The sequence below is a fragment of the Enhydra lutris genome, unplaced genomic scaffold (assembly GCF_002288905.1).
Source record: "Enhydra lutris kenyoni isolate GAN:26980312 unplaced genomic scaffold, ASM228890v2 scaffoldscaffold10, whole genome shotgun sequence".
NCBI classification, from domain to species: Eukaryota; Metazoa; Chordata; class Mammalia; order Carnivora; family Mustelidae; genus Enhydra; species Enhydra lutris.
Genome location: NW_019154094.1, coordinates 18736601 through 18753715, shown reverse-complemented (window position 1 = coordinate 18753715; position 17115 = coordinate 18736601). Strand labels below are relative to the sequence as shown.

Sequence of the window (17115 nt, the reverse complement as noted above, 5' to 3'; positions counted from 1 at the left end):
TGCAAAAAGCCAATAGATAAGGTGTAATTAAAGATCAAGCCTATAAATTTTACACTGACATAAATTTAACAAGATTTGCAGGTGGAAATTCAGGATTTAAAACCAGAGCATCATTATGAAAAGAATGCCTCTCAATTCTATATGCAATGACACTGCATAAACACAGATTTATTATTAATGCTAATACCCCATGCCTTCAAGCCTTTTCAGACAAATTATTTGAATTATTTAGTGCCAAAGTAATTTCCAAAGTGGTCTATCTTCCTCAACCATTCCTCTGTAATTAGCTACATTTTCCATATATATTGGAGCATCAAAATCTCTTCTAGAAATAATAAGCCACCTATCATATTTTTGGTAGTTGTTGGGAACATAATCCAGAACCATCTATATATTCTTATAGGCCTTCATTTCTGCCCCCTCAGAATGTAAGAAAATTATTTGCAATGTAATATTCAACATAGCTTTTACAATGCTCTCGGTCTTCAGTGCCTGGAAGGCTGTACGTTTAAAAGCAAAAATGAAAAGAACTGCAGAATATCAGAGAGGGCTGAAATATATTCAACTAACAAGATCTGATTTGAAAATAAAGTTGCATTTTTTTAGATTAAAGCATAATAGATCATTTTGATATGTGACGCTTTGTAATATTTAGCAGACATTAAGCAGCTCAAGACTAGCCTTCTATTTTCTGCTTTCTGAAATCACAGCCACTGAAAAGACGGAAAAGGCTGGGTCTTTGAGGAAATTACAAGTTTGGTACAATCACTCATTAACAAGTAAAGTTCAGAAATAAATGCAAATTGAGGAGGAAAAGCAGGTTGAGAAAACAGGTGGGAGAGAGAAATTAAGGTACTTATAACCTTGAGGAAAATCATGGTAGAGTGTTTCAACTTTTAGTGAACTACAAAAGGTCTGAACAAACAGGTTGGGTGTGAAAGCGATTTAAAGAGTACTTTCCAGGGAGCTCAATGGGATGGTCACTGGCCAGTGTGAGCCTGGCCAGACCCCATCCACTCACCTGAGTAGGCCCAGTACGGGTCACCTGAGGCCTTACGCCGGCGGATCTGCGCTGAGCTGCCGTGTCTGTTCTCGTGCAGGGCCCCGACATAGCCTTCCGTCAAGGCTGGAAGAGAGGGAGAGCACAATGAGTCAAAGTCTTCACTCCACTGGACAGGGGAAGGGTGTCTAACGTACCACCGATGACTTCCCAGCAGCAGAGACCTCAGGGATAATAGAAGAGATTCTGCAGAAGAACAGCTATAAGATAACCTAGCAAGACAACCAGGATTAACATTAATATTAACAGTAGCTTACAACAAGCCTTTGGGCCGCCAAGCATGACGCATTAAGAACTTTATATATTGTATCTTACATGATTTACAGAACACAACCGAGCAATAGATCCAGTGGTCCCAATAACGAGACCATTCTATTGATAAGCACACTGAACCTTAAAGAATTTAAGTAACTTTAACTTGCCCAAGGTCATACAACTAGTAGTAGAAGACATAGAACCGGAGGTCTTTGTTCCAACTACATGTATAAGACTATGTCTTATCTGCAAAAGGCCTCTGAGACTTCCTTGATCCTCAGAGAGAAAAGGGGTCATTCTATCTCTTTTGCAGATGGAGGAATTAAGCCTCAGAGACACTAAGTAACTGGTCCCAGGTAACACAGGTAAGCATGCAGCACATCAGGGAACCAAACATAAGCATGCCTACATCAGAGCCGGGGCCACTGCCATCCAAACGCATCACAGTCTAAGGCCTGGGAGACTTCCCATGGTGAGTACCAGTCCTCCACATCTTTTGAAGCCCAAAGAGTTACCTGTTACACCCAAAGGTTACACCTAAAGACGTAAAACCCACGAGGCCAATGATGCTCAGAAAAGAAACTCTAATGATGTATTTTTTGAAAACTCATAATGAATCCAATCTTCTCTGCCATTATAGAGACCTTCCATCTGCTTGCTACAGTGTTCAAGGTCCTCCCCTCCCACCAAGTTCATGAATGTAAATTTCTTTTCTTATGAGCCCACACCCAAATGCACTGACTTGTAAGAAGACAAATACCGCAGATGCCCAGAATCCAAAATGAAATGGAATTACACACAATACATCCCAGCTGTCTACGTTAATATTTAAATGCACCCAAACAAAATCAAGTGTGCTTTTAAAAAGCAGGGGAAAATGGTTAGGGGAACTGTAGATTCAATTTAAGATTAAGATGGCACCAGGAAAACAGTACATTCACCACTCTGAATCAGTCCAAGTAATGATAATGATGTCACCTGATGGCAAATTAAGAAACGTGTGAAGTACACAGTCCCCAACTTATGATGGACGACCTAGCAATTTTTCAACTTTACAGTGGCACAAAAATGATATGCATTCTGGGCGCCTGAGTGGTTCAAGCGGTTAAGCACCTCGCTTCTGCTCAGGTGATGATCTTGGGATCCAGTACCGCATCAGGATCCCCACTCAGCAGGGAGTCTGTTTCTCCCTCCCTCCCTTGCTCCTCCCCCCTGCTCATGCATGCTTGTCTAAATAAATAAATAAAATCTTTAAAAAAAAATGATACACATTCAGAGAGAACCGAACTTTGAATTTGGATTCGGATCTTTTCCCTGAGCTGACAATATGTAGAGTAAGATCCTCTCTCCTGATGCTGGGCAGCAGAGGCCCCACAGCTCCCAGTCAGCGCCAACGCCCCCCCGCCCCCCACCGATCACGAGGGCCAACCACCAACACAATTAGAACCATCAGCACCCATACAGCCATTGTGTTTTTCACATTCCATACAAACTCCATGAATTACATGAGATACTCAACACTGTATTATAAAACTAGGCTTTGTGTTAGAGGACTTTCCTAACCGTAAGCTTATGTAAACATTTTGAGCATGTTAAGGCAGGTTAGGCCAATCTAAGACATTCAGGAGGTTGGGTGTATTAAATACATTTTCACCATAAGATATTTTCAACTTATGAGTTTCTCAGGACATAACCCCATCATAAGTGGCGGAAGATCTGTGTTTTATACTTGCATGTCAACTCCGAAGACTGGATTTAAAAGGGAAAAAATGCTTGAACTAAGAACAAAGATATTCCATAGACATGGGCCCCTTAGAGGGAAACAGGAATCTTGTAAAATTCAAATACGTTTATGTTTGCTCATGGTCATTGTTAAGTATAATGAAGGTTTAGGTACCCACCATCCAGTCCATCCTATGATTTTGCAGATGAGCAGGCAGAGCTTCAAGAAACTGACCATTCTAAGCTTCTAGGGATCCAAAACAAAACTTTCCATCTCCTATACTCCTAATCTATTTTTTCCTCCACCAAAGCATGCTACATAAATAATTGTTCAGCTTATTTATTGTGCGTGCGTGCGTTAAACTTTTTTATGTATCTGTTTAATATGTTTCTTAGAGCTAGTTCACTCTAAATAATTATCCCCAAATAATCCATCCTCTATTAAGGTCATGAGAAAGCACTGCCTTGAACAAGGAAATGCGACTTCTGTTAGGGTACGTGGCTGAGCCTCAGTTTCCTTGCCTCTTAAATGGAGCTACAAGTAGCAGCAACTTCACAGCATTGTTACAAAAACAAGACACTGTGAGCCAAGCAACTAACTCAGCAGTGGGCAAGGACTGTTTTTTTAATACCTAATAACATAGTAGAAAATTGTTGCAGAGACTCTGTTTTAGTAATCATACCCTGCGACCCACCTATACAAGTCATGCAGTGCATGGCCATGTCGGGTCAACCCATCCCTGCCAGCTCCAGCAGTGGGCCTTGTTTGGCTTAAGCCAGCCAATCGCTGTAAACCATACCCCTGGGGCAAGTGACCTTATTGGCAATGGGGATGTCAGCCAATCAGAGAGATTCTTCTTTCTTTCTGCTAGTGTTAAGACAGGATTCTGAAGCCTCAGGAGCCTGGCTGGGGGTCAAGTAGAAGATCGGCAGAGGAGTTCAAAAATGTAACCACACCATGGGAAGCAAAATCTATAGATCAATTCTGTTAGCAAAATTTAAGCCCATGACAGAGGTAATCTGAAAGTGATCCTGTGGGACGCTTTATATTTACATGAACCAATGATTGCCAAAACTCTCTTTTTGTCCCTTGTATGCAAAAGATCCCCAAATAACACTAAAGGTGACCTCCAAATGAGTCTATGACCTTCAAATGAGTCTATGCTACACCTGATTGTCAATTTCTCCATAAAAGGCCATCATCAGACTAGAGCTCTGACTCAAACCTGGAAGCTTTAAAAATAAAACAAAACAAAAGCAAAATGAACAAATAAAAACAGAAACAAAATCTATGCCCTAGACCTTACCATCAGAGATTCAGATTGGATGACCTGAGATGGGACCACGACATAGGATACAGGTACTTTAAAAAACAAACAAACAAACAAACAAAAAAAAGGTTGTCTGGGTGATTCTATTTTGAAGCCAGAGATTTAAAAAAAAAACACAAACTTGGGGCGCCTGGGTGGCTCAGTGGGTTAAAACCTTTGCCTTCAGCTCACGTCATGGTTCCAGGGTCCTGGGATCGAGCCCCACATTGTGTTCCCTGCTCAGCAGGGAGCCTGCTTCCCTTCCTCCCTCTCTGCCTGCCTCTCTGCCTACTTGTGATCCTATCTGTCAAATAAATAAATAAAATCTTTAAAAAAAAGAAAAAGAAGAAAAAAAAACACAAACTTCCTTGCTGAGCTCAACCCACAGTCCCCTTCAACTTTGACATTCTCAATTCACCCTCATAGACTGGAGCCTGACAGGCTAAGTGAACCTTGGGAAAAGTCTGGCCAGGCAGAGCTGAACTGGTTGCTGCAGAAATCACACCAATATGGTGTCAACCTCAGACTGTCCGCTAAATCTGAGCTGAACCAGAAAGCACAAAAACAAAAGTAAAGGAGGAATGGAGTTATCCTCAAGGATATTCATTTAAACCTTTTACAAAAGATTTTATCCAGAGTCAAGATCTCCACAATGAGTCCCCCTTTCTTTCCTGAAAGGGTGGTGCTTTTCATTTTCCAGAACCTTTGAGAACACCAGGCTGGGGAACAAAAGAGGACAAAGGCTGCCAGCACCATCTCTCACTGGAGTGGCTTTCCTGTGGGCAGCTGTGTTACCCATCCCGCTGGAAAAGCAAAGCAACAGAGTCCAGGGCTACATCAGGGAACTGTGAAAATCTCCAAGTCCTTAGATGACAACTGCATCAGTCTTTAACTAGACTTGACAGAGGCCATGGTTTTGGGGTCTCACACTTGCCAGCTTCCCAAGCTCCCTAAATACTCAGTACAAAAAGCAAACCTACAAAGATATATCCAATTCAAGAAACAAGGGAGGTAAACATCAGAGCTCCTCTGACACGGCATCGTAATGGGATCCACACCCCAAAGAGCAGTTACTTTCCCAGCCATCCCATATGCAGCATACTGGGACACAAGGGGTCTCAACGGAGTGGCAGAACTGTCTAAAGGAAGCTCATTTAGGACAAAAGGAAGAATGCAGTTTGGGTGGACATAGAACAATGGACAAGAGGTAACACAGAGAGCAGGGCCATCCCAAGGAAGGTGGGCTATCCCTTTCTTCATCACCCCCCCCCAAAGTACTGAGGTATGATGTGGGTTGCACACAGCAGGTGAGGAATGGACAAAAAAACTCTGCTTCTGAAGGACATGCTGCAAAGCGATGAGAGGCTCTAAGCTCCTTGGAGATAACGAGCATCTCAACCTCCCAGCCATGATGGAGTCTGGAATATGGGGGGTATTCAATAATCAGTGAATGAATGGATGAATGAGTGAATGAATACACGTACACATGAACAACATAAAGGCTGATGGTGTCTGTGTTGGTCTAAGAGTGTGCGCATGTATGCTGTGTGTATATATAAACCACAAGCAAAACCACAACCTTCTCCCCACTGTCTCACTTTCTAGTCACGGCCTACCCACCATAACGGCAAACATCTGAAACATGAAGCTGGAAGGAATGATCCCCAAGCACCTCATACACCACTGTTTAGGGAGGCAACTCAGAAATGAATAGGGAAGCAAAGGACTTTATCACCCTGGCACCAGATTTCTCTGAGACTCAAAACTATTCGTTAAAGATAACTATATCTGGTTTTCCCTTTTACTCCATCCAGAGCAGTAATGTGTAATTTCTTTTTCCTTACGAACATAATCATGTACAAATGAAACTTGCATCATTTGAAACAAAACAAAATTTTTAGCCCCCTCCTCAAATGTATTTTAAGCATATAATAAGGTATTTTTTAAGAACAACTTTCAGAAATTCTTTGAACTGCAGTCAAAAAAATGTATATTTTTGAGTATATTAAGCAACTGAGTATATTAAGTATACTGAGTATATTAAGTATATTAATGAGTATATTAAGCAACATAATATTTTATTGGCAAGGAGCACAGATTTGCAAAATGAAACAATCTGTGGTTCCCAAGTAAAGATACAGACTCAGCACACCAAATTCAATCAATTTTAATACTCTCTGTACTCTTCTAAACTCTAACAGCCAACCAACAGCAGCATGGCAATGATATGGTAAGGCTATGAATCATGCTATTGATTTTCAGTATCTTCTGTGCAGAAAATTAAATTATGCAAATGCATGCCTTTACAGATCTTTACCTTAATGTGAAATTGCATACTTGCTTATGTCAGCAACTTAATTACACAATTAAAAATGGAGCATGCTTATGAAAATATGTATTTTCAATCTTTAGAATAGACAGTAAGTATAAATCTGCCTATGGTTATCGTGTGACTAACAAGAGGGAGGAGCTGGTGTTACACAAACATATATTCTATCAAGTTCTACAGCACCAAGACTAGTATGGTTAATGAAGCTGAAGTCATCTGTCAGCAGAAAGCTCAGGAAGGCTTTTAGTGTTGTGATAATGCTTTAAGGAACTGGGATCATAGTGACGGAACAAGTGTAGAAGGCACAAAGGACGTCCAAGAGTGCACGAGGCTGTAGATTCCCCCACAAAAAGAGGTAGTCTTCAGTCAGTGTGGCTTTAACCAACACGCCAAAACACACACACACACACACACACACACACACACCCCTAACACACCTGGGCATGAGGAATATCAAACCAGGGCAGCCTGTTCTGAAGTGTATAATAATAAAATGAGTTTAGAAAGTTAACACCCAGCTACTCCCATCATCCAGGAGAATTGGAACCTCTCAATTTTGACAGGATGAAAGTGGAGATTTCAAAACCAATAGCATTAACTAGCCAATGATGCTTATGCCTCGCTCAGCAGGAGGAAGCTTAAGTCACATTGGTTGCTATGCAGAGAGAGAAATGAGTGACAGGTATTTTCATCAGGGAGATTTCATAAACTCTACCACCTCTCAGAACTTCTCTGGAGCCTACCTCATTTCCAGCCTGAAGCAAAAAAGATAAAAATGTTTCCAGACCCAAAGCCCCAATCCTTTGCTATAAAAATATCCTAAGAGTTACCTACCACTGAAGATATCAACGAAACTGTTTCCTATGTGCATGATTTAATTTCCCAGAGCCACCGGACATAGTTTATAACAATAAATGTTTGTATTCTGGGAATATAAAAGCAGATGTGTATCCCATCTGCCTTAACTGTATCTTCAGGAGATTCTGTGTAATCTTGACTCCCAGTGTTTCACAGAAATTTTGACTTGAGGCAAATAAAGACAGAGCTTCAAGCTGTCTGAACTCTACTGTGTTAATCTGCAGGCTCAACATTTTTCCTACAGAGAGACCAGCCCCTCTAAACACTACATTATATAACATTCTCGACAGAGCATCTTTTCTTAGGCTCCCCTGTCCGAGAGGAGGGTCAATGAATCTACATGGGATAACACTAAACACAGTTATGTAACAATGGAAAATAGTCTTCTTCCAAAATTGCAAATGTGTGAAATGAAACTACAGAATACAACTAATGGCTTGTTTTTTTGACAAAGGTAGTACATTCGCATATGCATCTGTGTATCTGGAAATGAGTGGAAGTCTAAGATGCCCACCGAGAAAGAAAGACAACACGGTCGCTACGCATTTCAACACACCCACAGCATTCCCTCACATTACTGTTTTTACCTTACCACATGGAACCAACCATGTCTATTTGATACCAGCTATGTAAGGATCCCCTATAAGGGAAAGTAGCTGTATGGCAGAGGTGACACCAGAGTAAGTTTATGATGAGAAGAGCCCAGAGTTCCATCTGTAACATGATCTCATACATCCTGTACCCAAAGCAAAATAGTAGAGTAACACTTGAGGGTATTTCCACTCAACTGTATGTCCAGTTCTAGGTCATTCCAAAGGACTTAGAAGCCTAGAAGAACTGGTCAGCTTCCATCCAAAACTGAAAACATCAGAACAAAGACATTCCGGTTTCCTAGTGCCAGAATGCAAATTAAGATGATGGATGAACTGGCTCTCATATGAAGAGTCCTAGTTCTCTGCCAGAGTTACTGCCAAAAATAAGCCCACTAAAAATAAGTAGAGGCACTCACATTCAGAATGCATATTTCCAGAATGGCAGGCAAGCAGTTAAGCGGGCTGTTTATATCTATTATAACTGCTCATACAACAAACAAATTAAAGATCCCTCAAGGATGGCAAAATCTCTAACAAGCATAATTTTCTCTGAATTTTAAAGAGCACTTAAGAACATTAAATCCCACACAATAGTCTAAAATGAATAAATCTTTATCTTTTTTGTGCCTACAATGGGCAAAAGTATCAAATCATAGTTAAGGTAATTAAATATTCTGATCAGCCTCTCATCTCCTTTGTGCCTGTATTCCAATTAATCGTAGTAAAATGTACTTAGTGAGTGTCACAAAAAGTAGAATCAAGAAGTACATTCCTTTGTAACTACTGCATTACAAATGGTCCCTCCAGTTGTTTGTGATACTGAGCTAACCTCAAACACAATAGAGTATATTATAGTAGATTACCTATTTCATCATATTCAAATGTACCTATTGTCCCAGCTACAAAAATATATATATATGGGGTTTTTTTTGCATCATCTAAAGTGATAAAGAGACCTAGTACAGAGCCATGACTTTTTTTTTTTTTTTTTTTTTAAGAAAAACAGAATGTAATTCAAGGCAAAGAGGAATCACATAGCAATGTAGTATCCTAGGGGAAAAAAGAACACAAAAAAGGTGGTAGAAATGACTGCTTGAGTCAGGAAGAGAAGCAAAAGACTGAACTTCTCCTTGTGAATTAACTCTAAAATAACACTGATTACAAAAGACCAAATCTATTTTTTTTAATCAGACAAGACTAAAAGAGTCAAAAAATTAAAGAAATCCTTCTGCTATTAACTATATCCTAGCTTAAAAACTTCAGAAATAAAAATAGATGCTTCCCAACAAGTCCAAGAAGAAGTACACTTAGAAAACTGATTTAGAAAGGGGCTAATGAGAAATTTGTCATAAAAATTCAAAAAATACCACAGTTCACTCTTCCTCAGAGCCATACTTCCAAAATAGAATTGGGCTCCTGGCTTCAAATATTCTACAACATCAGACTAAAATAAATCAATCAACTCTGTTTGGTTCTCCAAGAATCAAGTCCTTTGATTCTTTGATTATCAAGAAAACAAGGGTTAGTCACAGATAGGGCTGTGGAGATGTCAACAGCCACAAATCTGTACGTCAATTTTGTAGCTGCACCATCACTTTGAATCCTTAATGACCAACGAAACTGGCAAATATAGATCAGAGATTTCACCCTGGTGGCCACCACGCTGAGTACAGCCGTCCCTTGATACCTCCAAATATGTTGTTCAATCTATGATATAGTATGACATGGTATGGTATGGGGGTGTGTGTGTGTGTGTGCCTGTGTGTAACTGGTTGCCAGCATGGGAAAATCTAGAGTGAACCCCAATATCTGTATTTTTTAATGAGATCTGGGCTTTGATTGCACCAAAATGCTAGATGAATAGCAAGTAGCTCTTTCAAGAAGACTCATAACCCCACCCAGTCCTACTTTATCATTTATATTTCCTATCAAGTCCCTACAGCCCTCTGAATTTGCCACCCATGGCCTTACCCAATGAGAAATTCTTCGCTAACTCCCTTATTGCCTATGAGGCAGACACTACTAAAAGTACCATCAATATAATGGCTTATGTAATTCCTCCAATAATAATCTTGTGGCTTACACTCAGAAAATGTATATAACTTGCCCAAGAACACAAAGCCCTGAATCAGGTATTACTCTCAAACCTACAAAATTAACACAGTACTACAACTGTTCTTCACAAAATTCAAGTTTAGGACTCATAAAAACATCTGTGAACTAAGAGCTCCTACTTTTGAGCTCTACTCAAAAGTAAAAAACAAATCTTCTACATGGGCCTCGGAAAACCAAAATCATAGTATTATTTTTTAAAGGCAAGTTTATTTTGGGGTGCCTGGGTGGCTCAGTCATCAAGCATCTGTCTTCAGCTCAGGTCATTATCCCAGAGTCCTGGGATAGAGCCCCACATTGGGCTCCCTGCTCAGCAAGGAGACTGCTTCTCCCTCTCCCACTCCCCCTGCTTGCATTCCCTCTCTCGCTGTGTCCCTGTCAAATAAATAAATATTAAAAAATAATAATAATAAAGGTTTTTTAAAAGATTTTATTTATTTATTTGAGAAAGAGAGAGAGGGAGCATCCAAAAGCAGGGGGAGCGGCAGGCAGAGGGAGAAGCAGACTCCCCGCAGAGCTAGGAGCCTGACATGGGACTCCATCCCAGGACCCCAAGATCATGACCTGAGTCGAAGGCAGAAGCTTAACCAACTGAACCACCCAGGCGTCCCTAAGAACATAGTAATTTTTATTATTTTTTTAAATGTTAGTTCTACACCCACTGTGGGGCCTGAACTCAAAACCTCAGAATCAAGTCTTAACATGCTCTTCTGACTGAGCCCACCAGATGCCTCTAAAAACATAATAATTTTGAAAGAAAGAAGTTGTCTAGGCTACTTTTACCACCACTACTGGTGAATGTCTAAGATAAAATCACGTTGCAATAATACAAACAGAAAAATAGAGTGATTTTTCTAACATGATGTGGAGAATATTCAATTACAATTATATAAACATTGGTCATTGTCTATAAAAAAGAAAGTTACTTCTAGTCAAGCAGAAATAAATATTAAGTTACAATTTGAGTTAGGGAAACAAAGTGATACAGATTACTAAATTCTCTTCATTCATATTTTCTTTTGTTTAAAATCTGTCACTGTGACTGCCTAATAAATGTTTATACTGGAGAAATAAAGGATAAACTTCATAACTTGGGTCTTTGATATAGTTGAGTCATTATTCACACCCAGTCCCTCTGAAATATAAAATGAAAAACATTGAAGGAGATGGGTATTTTTTTTACAGAACAAAAAGAAATGGACAAAAAAAACTGACAAGTATTACTAGGTGCCTATTTCCAAACCATGCCACATCTACCAACCCTAGCAAAATGTGCACAATGACAAAAATACTCACCAAGAGAATACACAACCATGGGAGATTGTAGAAAACACATAGTAGGCAGAAGCCCTAAATCCTGGGCTTGAGGATGAAATACAGAGGGTACTCCAACCATGACACTCCTCTGCTTAAGATACCAATCATGGTGGAGACAGATCTGACTGGCTTAGTAAACCTAGAAACCTGTGTCTTCTAGAGCCATGTTAAAGATACCACTTGAATGTGGCCAGCCTGGATACTCAGGGGCTGGTAGCTATCTATTGCCCAGAGCTTTGTGCTTCTGGTCAGCAAAGTTCCTACTCCATCTTCACACTTACTATCTGCTTAAGCTGCTCTTCACTCCTCTGGCTGAGAAGATAATTTCCCAGGAGTCTGGAAAGATGTAGCCAAGTATTGATATTCCCTCCATGTACTGTCCCTACCTCCAGTAGGGTACTACTACATCAAGACATTCAACAGTATGTACCCTATATTGCTCCTGCCCTCTTAGAGCTTCCAGTCCACTGGGGAGGGTGGCAACCAATAAATATTTAAATTATAATTAATACGCATGGTGAAACAAATATGAAAATTAAATGAAACATACATGGTACAATCATAGAAAATACAGTAGAGAAGGAATGTACTTAGAGAAAGTAGTCAAGGAAGGAGATTTAGCTGAAGGCACTGGCAAGGCAGGAGGATAGAGTCCAAGATAGAGGAAGAGCAAGTATGAGGAAGTTGAGGCAGAAAAGAGTATGGGGATAAAAGTCCAACCTGGCCAAAGTCTGGTGAGCTGGCTGGGGGAGAAAAAGGAGGCTGAGGATAAAGAAGAACAGGATCCTACAAGATCATAAATGGACTTTGAAATGAGCTTGGGAAGGCACCCAAAGACTCCAAGGGGTCAGGCAATTAGGTCTGATATATGCTTTCTTTTAAGCACTTTTATTAAAATGTAATAGTTTTTAGTATATTTACAGAGTTAAGCAATCATTACCATAATCTAATTTAAGGCAGTTTTATCAATGTACGCTTCGAAAAGGTGACTGCGATGTGCAGGGAACAGATTGGAGGGAGGCAGGCAAGAACAAAAACCCATGCCTCAACATCCAGACCCCCAGGGTGAAGAGATACAATCATTAATTGTGTAGCTGTACCTTCGGGCAGGGAAGCTGTGCTCCTGGAGGTAACATTTTTGGAGAGCAGACCATGGCCTAATATTTACAGCAACATGGCCCAAAACCTACTCAACTCATTTTTAGTTTTATCTTGCTAATATTTTCTACACCTTCCCTCTGCCTTTTTCATCTAAATTAGGATCTGCACTAATGTGATCAAGCAATTAATTGCTTATGCAGTACATGTCAATAAAAATAGGTAACAGTTAATGAGAAGCAAGCCAGATACAAATATTTACAAACAAAATGAGAAAAAGCAAGATACTCATTACCACGGTATTTTCTTTTGGAGCTATATACTGCATAAAATTATACCCTCAATTTCACACAAGAAAAATAACTACCTCCCTATGTGATACTTGGAGAAGTACATAGCTTATTAATATACATTTCAGAAGGAACTTAGGTGGGGTTTTTTTTTTTTTTACGGACAATTTTATTATTGTTTAAACATGGACACATGCACGGCTTTAAACCCAATTTGACTTTCCTCTGTCTCCCCAAACAATTCTTTTTTTTTTTTTTAAAGATTTTATTTATCTGGCAGAGAGAGAGATCACAAGTAGGCGGAGAGGCAGGCAGAGAGAGAGAGAGAGGAGGAAGCAGGCTCCCCCCTGAGCAGAGAGCCCTATGTGGGGCTCGATCCCAGGACCCTGGGATCACGACCTGAGCTGAAGGCAGAGGCTTTAACCCACTGAACCTCCCAGGTGCCCCTCCCCAAACAATTCTTAAAAGAAACCTCTCTCTCCCACCAGCTAGGGGTGAGAGTTGGAAAAGTGACCCAAGTAAAGGATAATTAATAAACTGAATCTGTGGTAATTCACCTCAGCACAATGGCAAAGATTTTTGTCTCAGCAACTGTTCAGGATTGTCTATAATCATGAAAATGTATTCAGGGACAAGTATGCTTTGTGGCTGGTCAGGAGATAGATTACCAAATATATACCCCTCTGTTATTCAAAGTCCATAGAACGACTTCTCCCTTCTAAAACACTGAGAAACAGGCCTCCCATCAGCGTTATTTGATTTAATCAATTAGTCTGGACCCTGAATTTTATGTTATTTTTTTTTTTAAGATTTTATTTATTTGACAGAGAGAGATCACAAGTAGGCAGAGAGGCAGGCAGAGAGAGAGAGAGGGGAGGAAACAGGCTCCCTGCGGAGCAGAGAGCCCGATGTGGGGCTCGATCCCAGGACCCTGGGATCATGACCTGAACTGAAGGCAGAGGCCTTAACCCACTGAGCCACCCAGGTGCCCCCTGAATTTTAAAAGTAAAAAAATACAGGGCATTTGAGTGGCTCGGTTGGTTACGCGGTCAACTGTTGATTTCAGCTCAGGTCATGATCTCAGGATCCTGGGATGGAGCCCCCACATCAGGCTCCTCAATGAGAGAGAAGTCTGCTGCAGGATTCTCCCCCTCCCTCTGCTCCTCCCTGCTTCGTTCTGTCTCTCTCATTCTCTCTCTGAAATAAAAAAAGAAAAAAAAAATTTTAAGGTGAAAAACAACCCAAGGAATTTAATGTTTCTGGTCAGAATATCCCAGGGCTACAAGTTCATTTTTGTTATCTCTCTTTTTATTAGGTGTTAGTTTTGCTTCCTTTCCAGCAAGAATGAGGTTTGCTTTGTTCTCTTCAACTGCACAAAGAAATCATCAGAAGAAATATCCTGCATTCTGCTTGCTTGAAGAGGAGTTATTAACTTGAAATAACACAATGCAAGTCTCAACGAAAATAATTTGAAAGGGCTATTACAATCTTAAATAAAATGATTTAATTAAAAATTCTAACCACATAAAAATTGTCACCAGATCACATCAAGACAGCTAAAGCATTTCTAAGTCTGCTTTAACTAGCTTTAAAAGCAGTTGCTTAAACTAATTATATGGGGGGAAATTTTTTCCCTTTTTTGGAAAAGGAGCTATTTAACCAAAAGTCCTTTTCTGTTGAAGAAATGGCTGCTATTAAATAAGTACAGTTTGTTTCCTTTTTTCTTTTTTGGTTGTGCTTTTCCTAAAGCCTTCTATGACTCTGACCAATTATACCGCAAGATCCATTTGCAGAGTCAAGTGGAAAACCAGTTTTATGACTTCACAAAGCTCAACTCTCAAATTGAAAGTTTCAGTTCAATATTGCTTTTTTCCCCCTCTCAATATGTATTTGTATACAAAGAGCTGAATGAAATCAATTGCAAGGAGACTTTTCAACTCTGAATTTAAATCCTTTTATGATTCTGCAATACAGTCAATCAAACTGGTGCTGGGAAGGAGAAGAGAAGGGCAGTTTCCCTTTTTAATATTAAATAAATATAATGATGTCAAAAGGAAATTTTGTATCTTTGGAGGCTTTCCTATTAGACAAAACTGAATGAAAAAACTGTTCCTCTGATTTTTCAGACAACAGGTAAGAAGGATGTAGCATAAGCAATCGAAAACTCTGGAACAAATGGGTATGACACATGTACCCAAACCACAGAACTGCATATTACAGAAATCCTGAGTGAATTCTGGAAAACAAATACTCCTTTCAATATCACTTACAAAGGTTTATTAAACACATTTGCTCTTAAATATCACCTCTGTACAACCAGTGAGTGAGTGAGTACTGAGAGAAAAGGATGGTGTTAGAAGCTGCTAGAAACATCAGGTTTTTTTCTTTTGTGCCAGGACCACATTTAGGTTAATCCGTTCTTTGTTATTTAACACAATGGAACCAAAAAAGCTGCAGATTTTAGGTGTTTCAGAAATCGTATATGATATCTGAGGCTTATTTGGGAATCAATGTTTCAGAAACAGAGAAGGTACTCTGTGAAATGAATTCAGGACTTTTCCCTTCACACTGTGAGGCGGGGGGTGGAGGGTCCTCAAATAGAGATGCTCTGACCACAGTTCTTATTAAAATATTTCTCCCCAAAGTGAAGAGATGCTCAATCCCAGGACAGAACAGTGGATGGAATGGGGGAAATGAGGCTAAAGATATCATGGCAGAAACAAAGATTTTTAACATATGTTTCAGAAGAAGGAAGGATTTTTTTTTTTAAACCTTATCTCAGTGTCAAAGCCATTCATTCCTAAAATTTCCCTTGTATTGCTTTAGTTTCTAAAATTAAGGTAATTAGTGAGGATGCTGAAGACAGCTATTATTTCTGTAGCACCTACTATATACAGCGAGGCACTGTGCCAAGCTCTTCAGCAGGATTATCTCATTTAATCCTCACCAGAACTTTGAAGGTTCAATCCTCCCAGCATTCCCCTTTACAGAGGCACAGAATGGCAACATACTTCACCCAAGTCACGTTATGTCATCCATGCAAAAGGAATTCAAGCCCAGACTTTCTGAATGCACAGGACAGGAAAAATAACTGAGATGCCCCTATAAAGTCTGGGGGGCTGCAACGTGGAAATGGATAGTGCATATTTAGGTTCCTTTTAAGGTTTTATTTATTTATTTATTTGGGGAAGGGCATGGATGGAAGGAGGGAGAAAGAGAGAGGGAGAGGGAGAGAATGAGAGAGTGCAAGTGTGCTCACCAGCAGGGGAGGAGGCAGAGGGAGAGGGTGTATCTCCAGCAGATTTGGCACTAAAAGTACGCAGCCTGACATGGGGCTCAAGGTCACAACCCTGAGACCAAGACTCAAGCCGAAATCAAGGAAATCAAGAGTCCCACGCTTACCCCACTGAGCCACTCAGGGACCCTGTATATGCGTTCTCTTAAGTAAACAATACAAAGACCCAAACATAAAACATTAACAAAGAATCTTTTGCACTGACACAAAGTGACCTCTGAACCCTGTACTCTCCTGGACAAATCTAAAATCTAATTTTAAATACTCTCATCTCCAGGACCCCACTTCATGAGTTCGATGCCCCAACCCTGCATCCCAAAAGGAACAATGTGCTTTTTTTTTTTTTAATTGGCCTTTTAAGAGATTTCACACGGAAAGAATTCCCACTGTAAAAACTTTCTAGTTGCAACTAAAAATACTATAATAAAAGTGGTATTTCCTCAAAATTATTATGAGGCTTGCAAAGAGAATTCTAACACTACAGCCTACACAGGAAGGCATTACGCTAACACCAACGATCTGCTGAGAAAACAATTCACTTTCTCTAAAACAGAAAAAAAAAGGAATGTTCCATGCAGGCATATGTTCACATTTTAACAGAGATGGAGGGGATGAGAAGAGGCATTTCCGATTCAGTAGCCACCAGACGGAACTACCACGAACTGAGCCGTAAGGATAAAATACAGGAGCATGTCAACACTGTGGAAGAAGAAATGACTGCAAAATATCTCATTATTATTTTTCATTTTAATTACAAGTTCAAATGACATTTTGGATATTTTGGATAAAATAAATCTGATCCATCTAGAAAGTCCAAAACGGGTTGCTTTAAAGAGTTCAATAGCACAGTAAGTCGGCTTTAGTCCCTTTTGCTCC

General features: G+C 39.9%; 1 protein-coding gene across 2 annotated transcripts in view; it reads right to left on the bottom strand.

The window, feature by feature from the left end:
- The window catches only part of LOC111143893 (protein tyrosine phosphatase, receptor type G), a 700723-nt gene that overhangs the window by 518361 nt on the left and 165247 nt on the right, over window positions 1-17115 (bottom strand). For both annotated transcript variants that reach the window (XM_022497940.1, XM_022497941.1), the window contains exon 2: window positions 1022-1126. In XM_022497940.1, the coding sequence (XP_022353648.1) occupies window positions 1022-1126 (105 nt within the window). The remainder of the gene's footprint in view (window positions 1-1021; window positions 1127-17115) is intronic.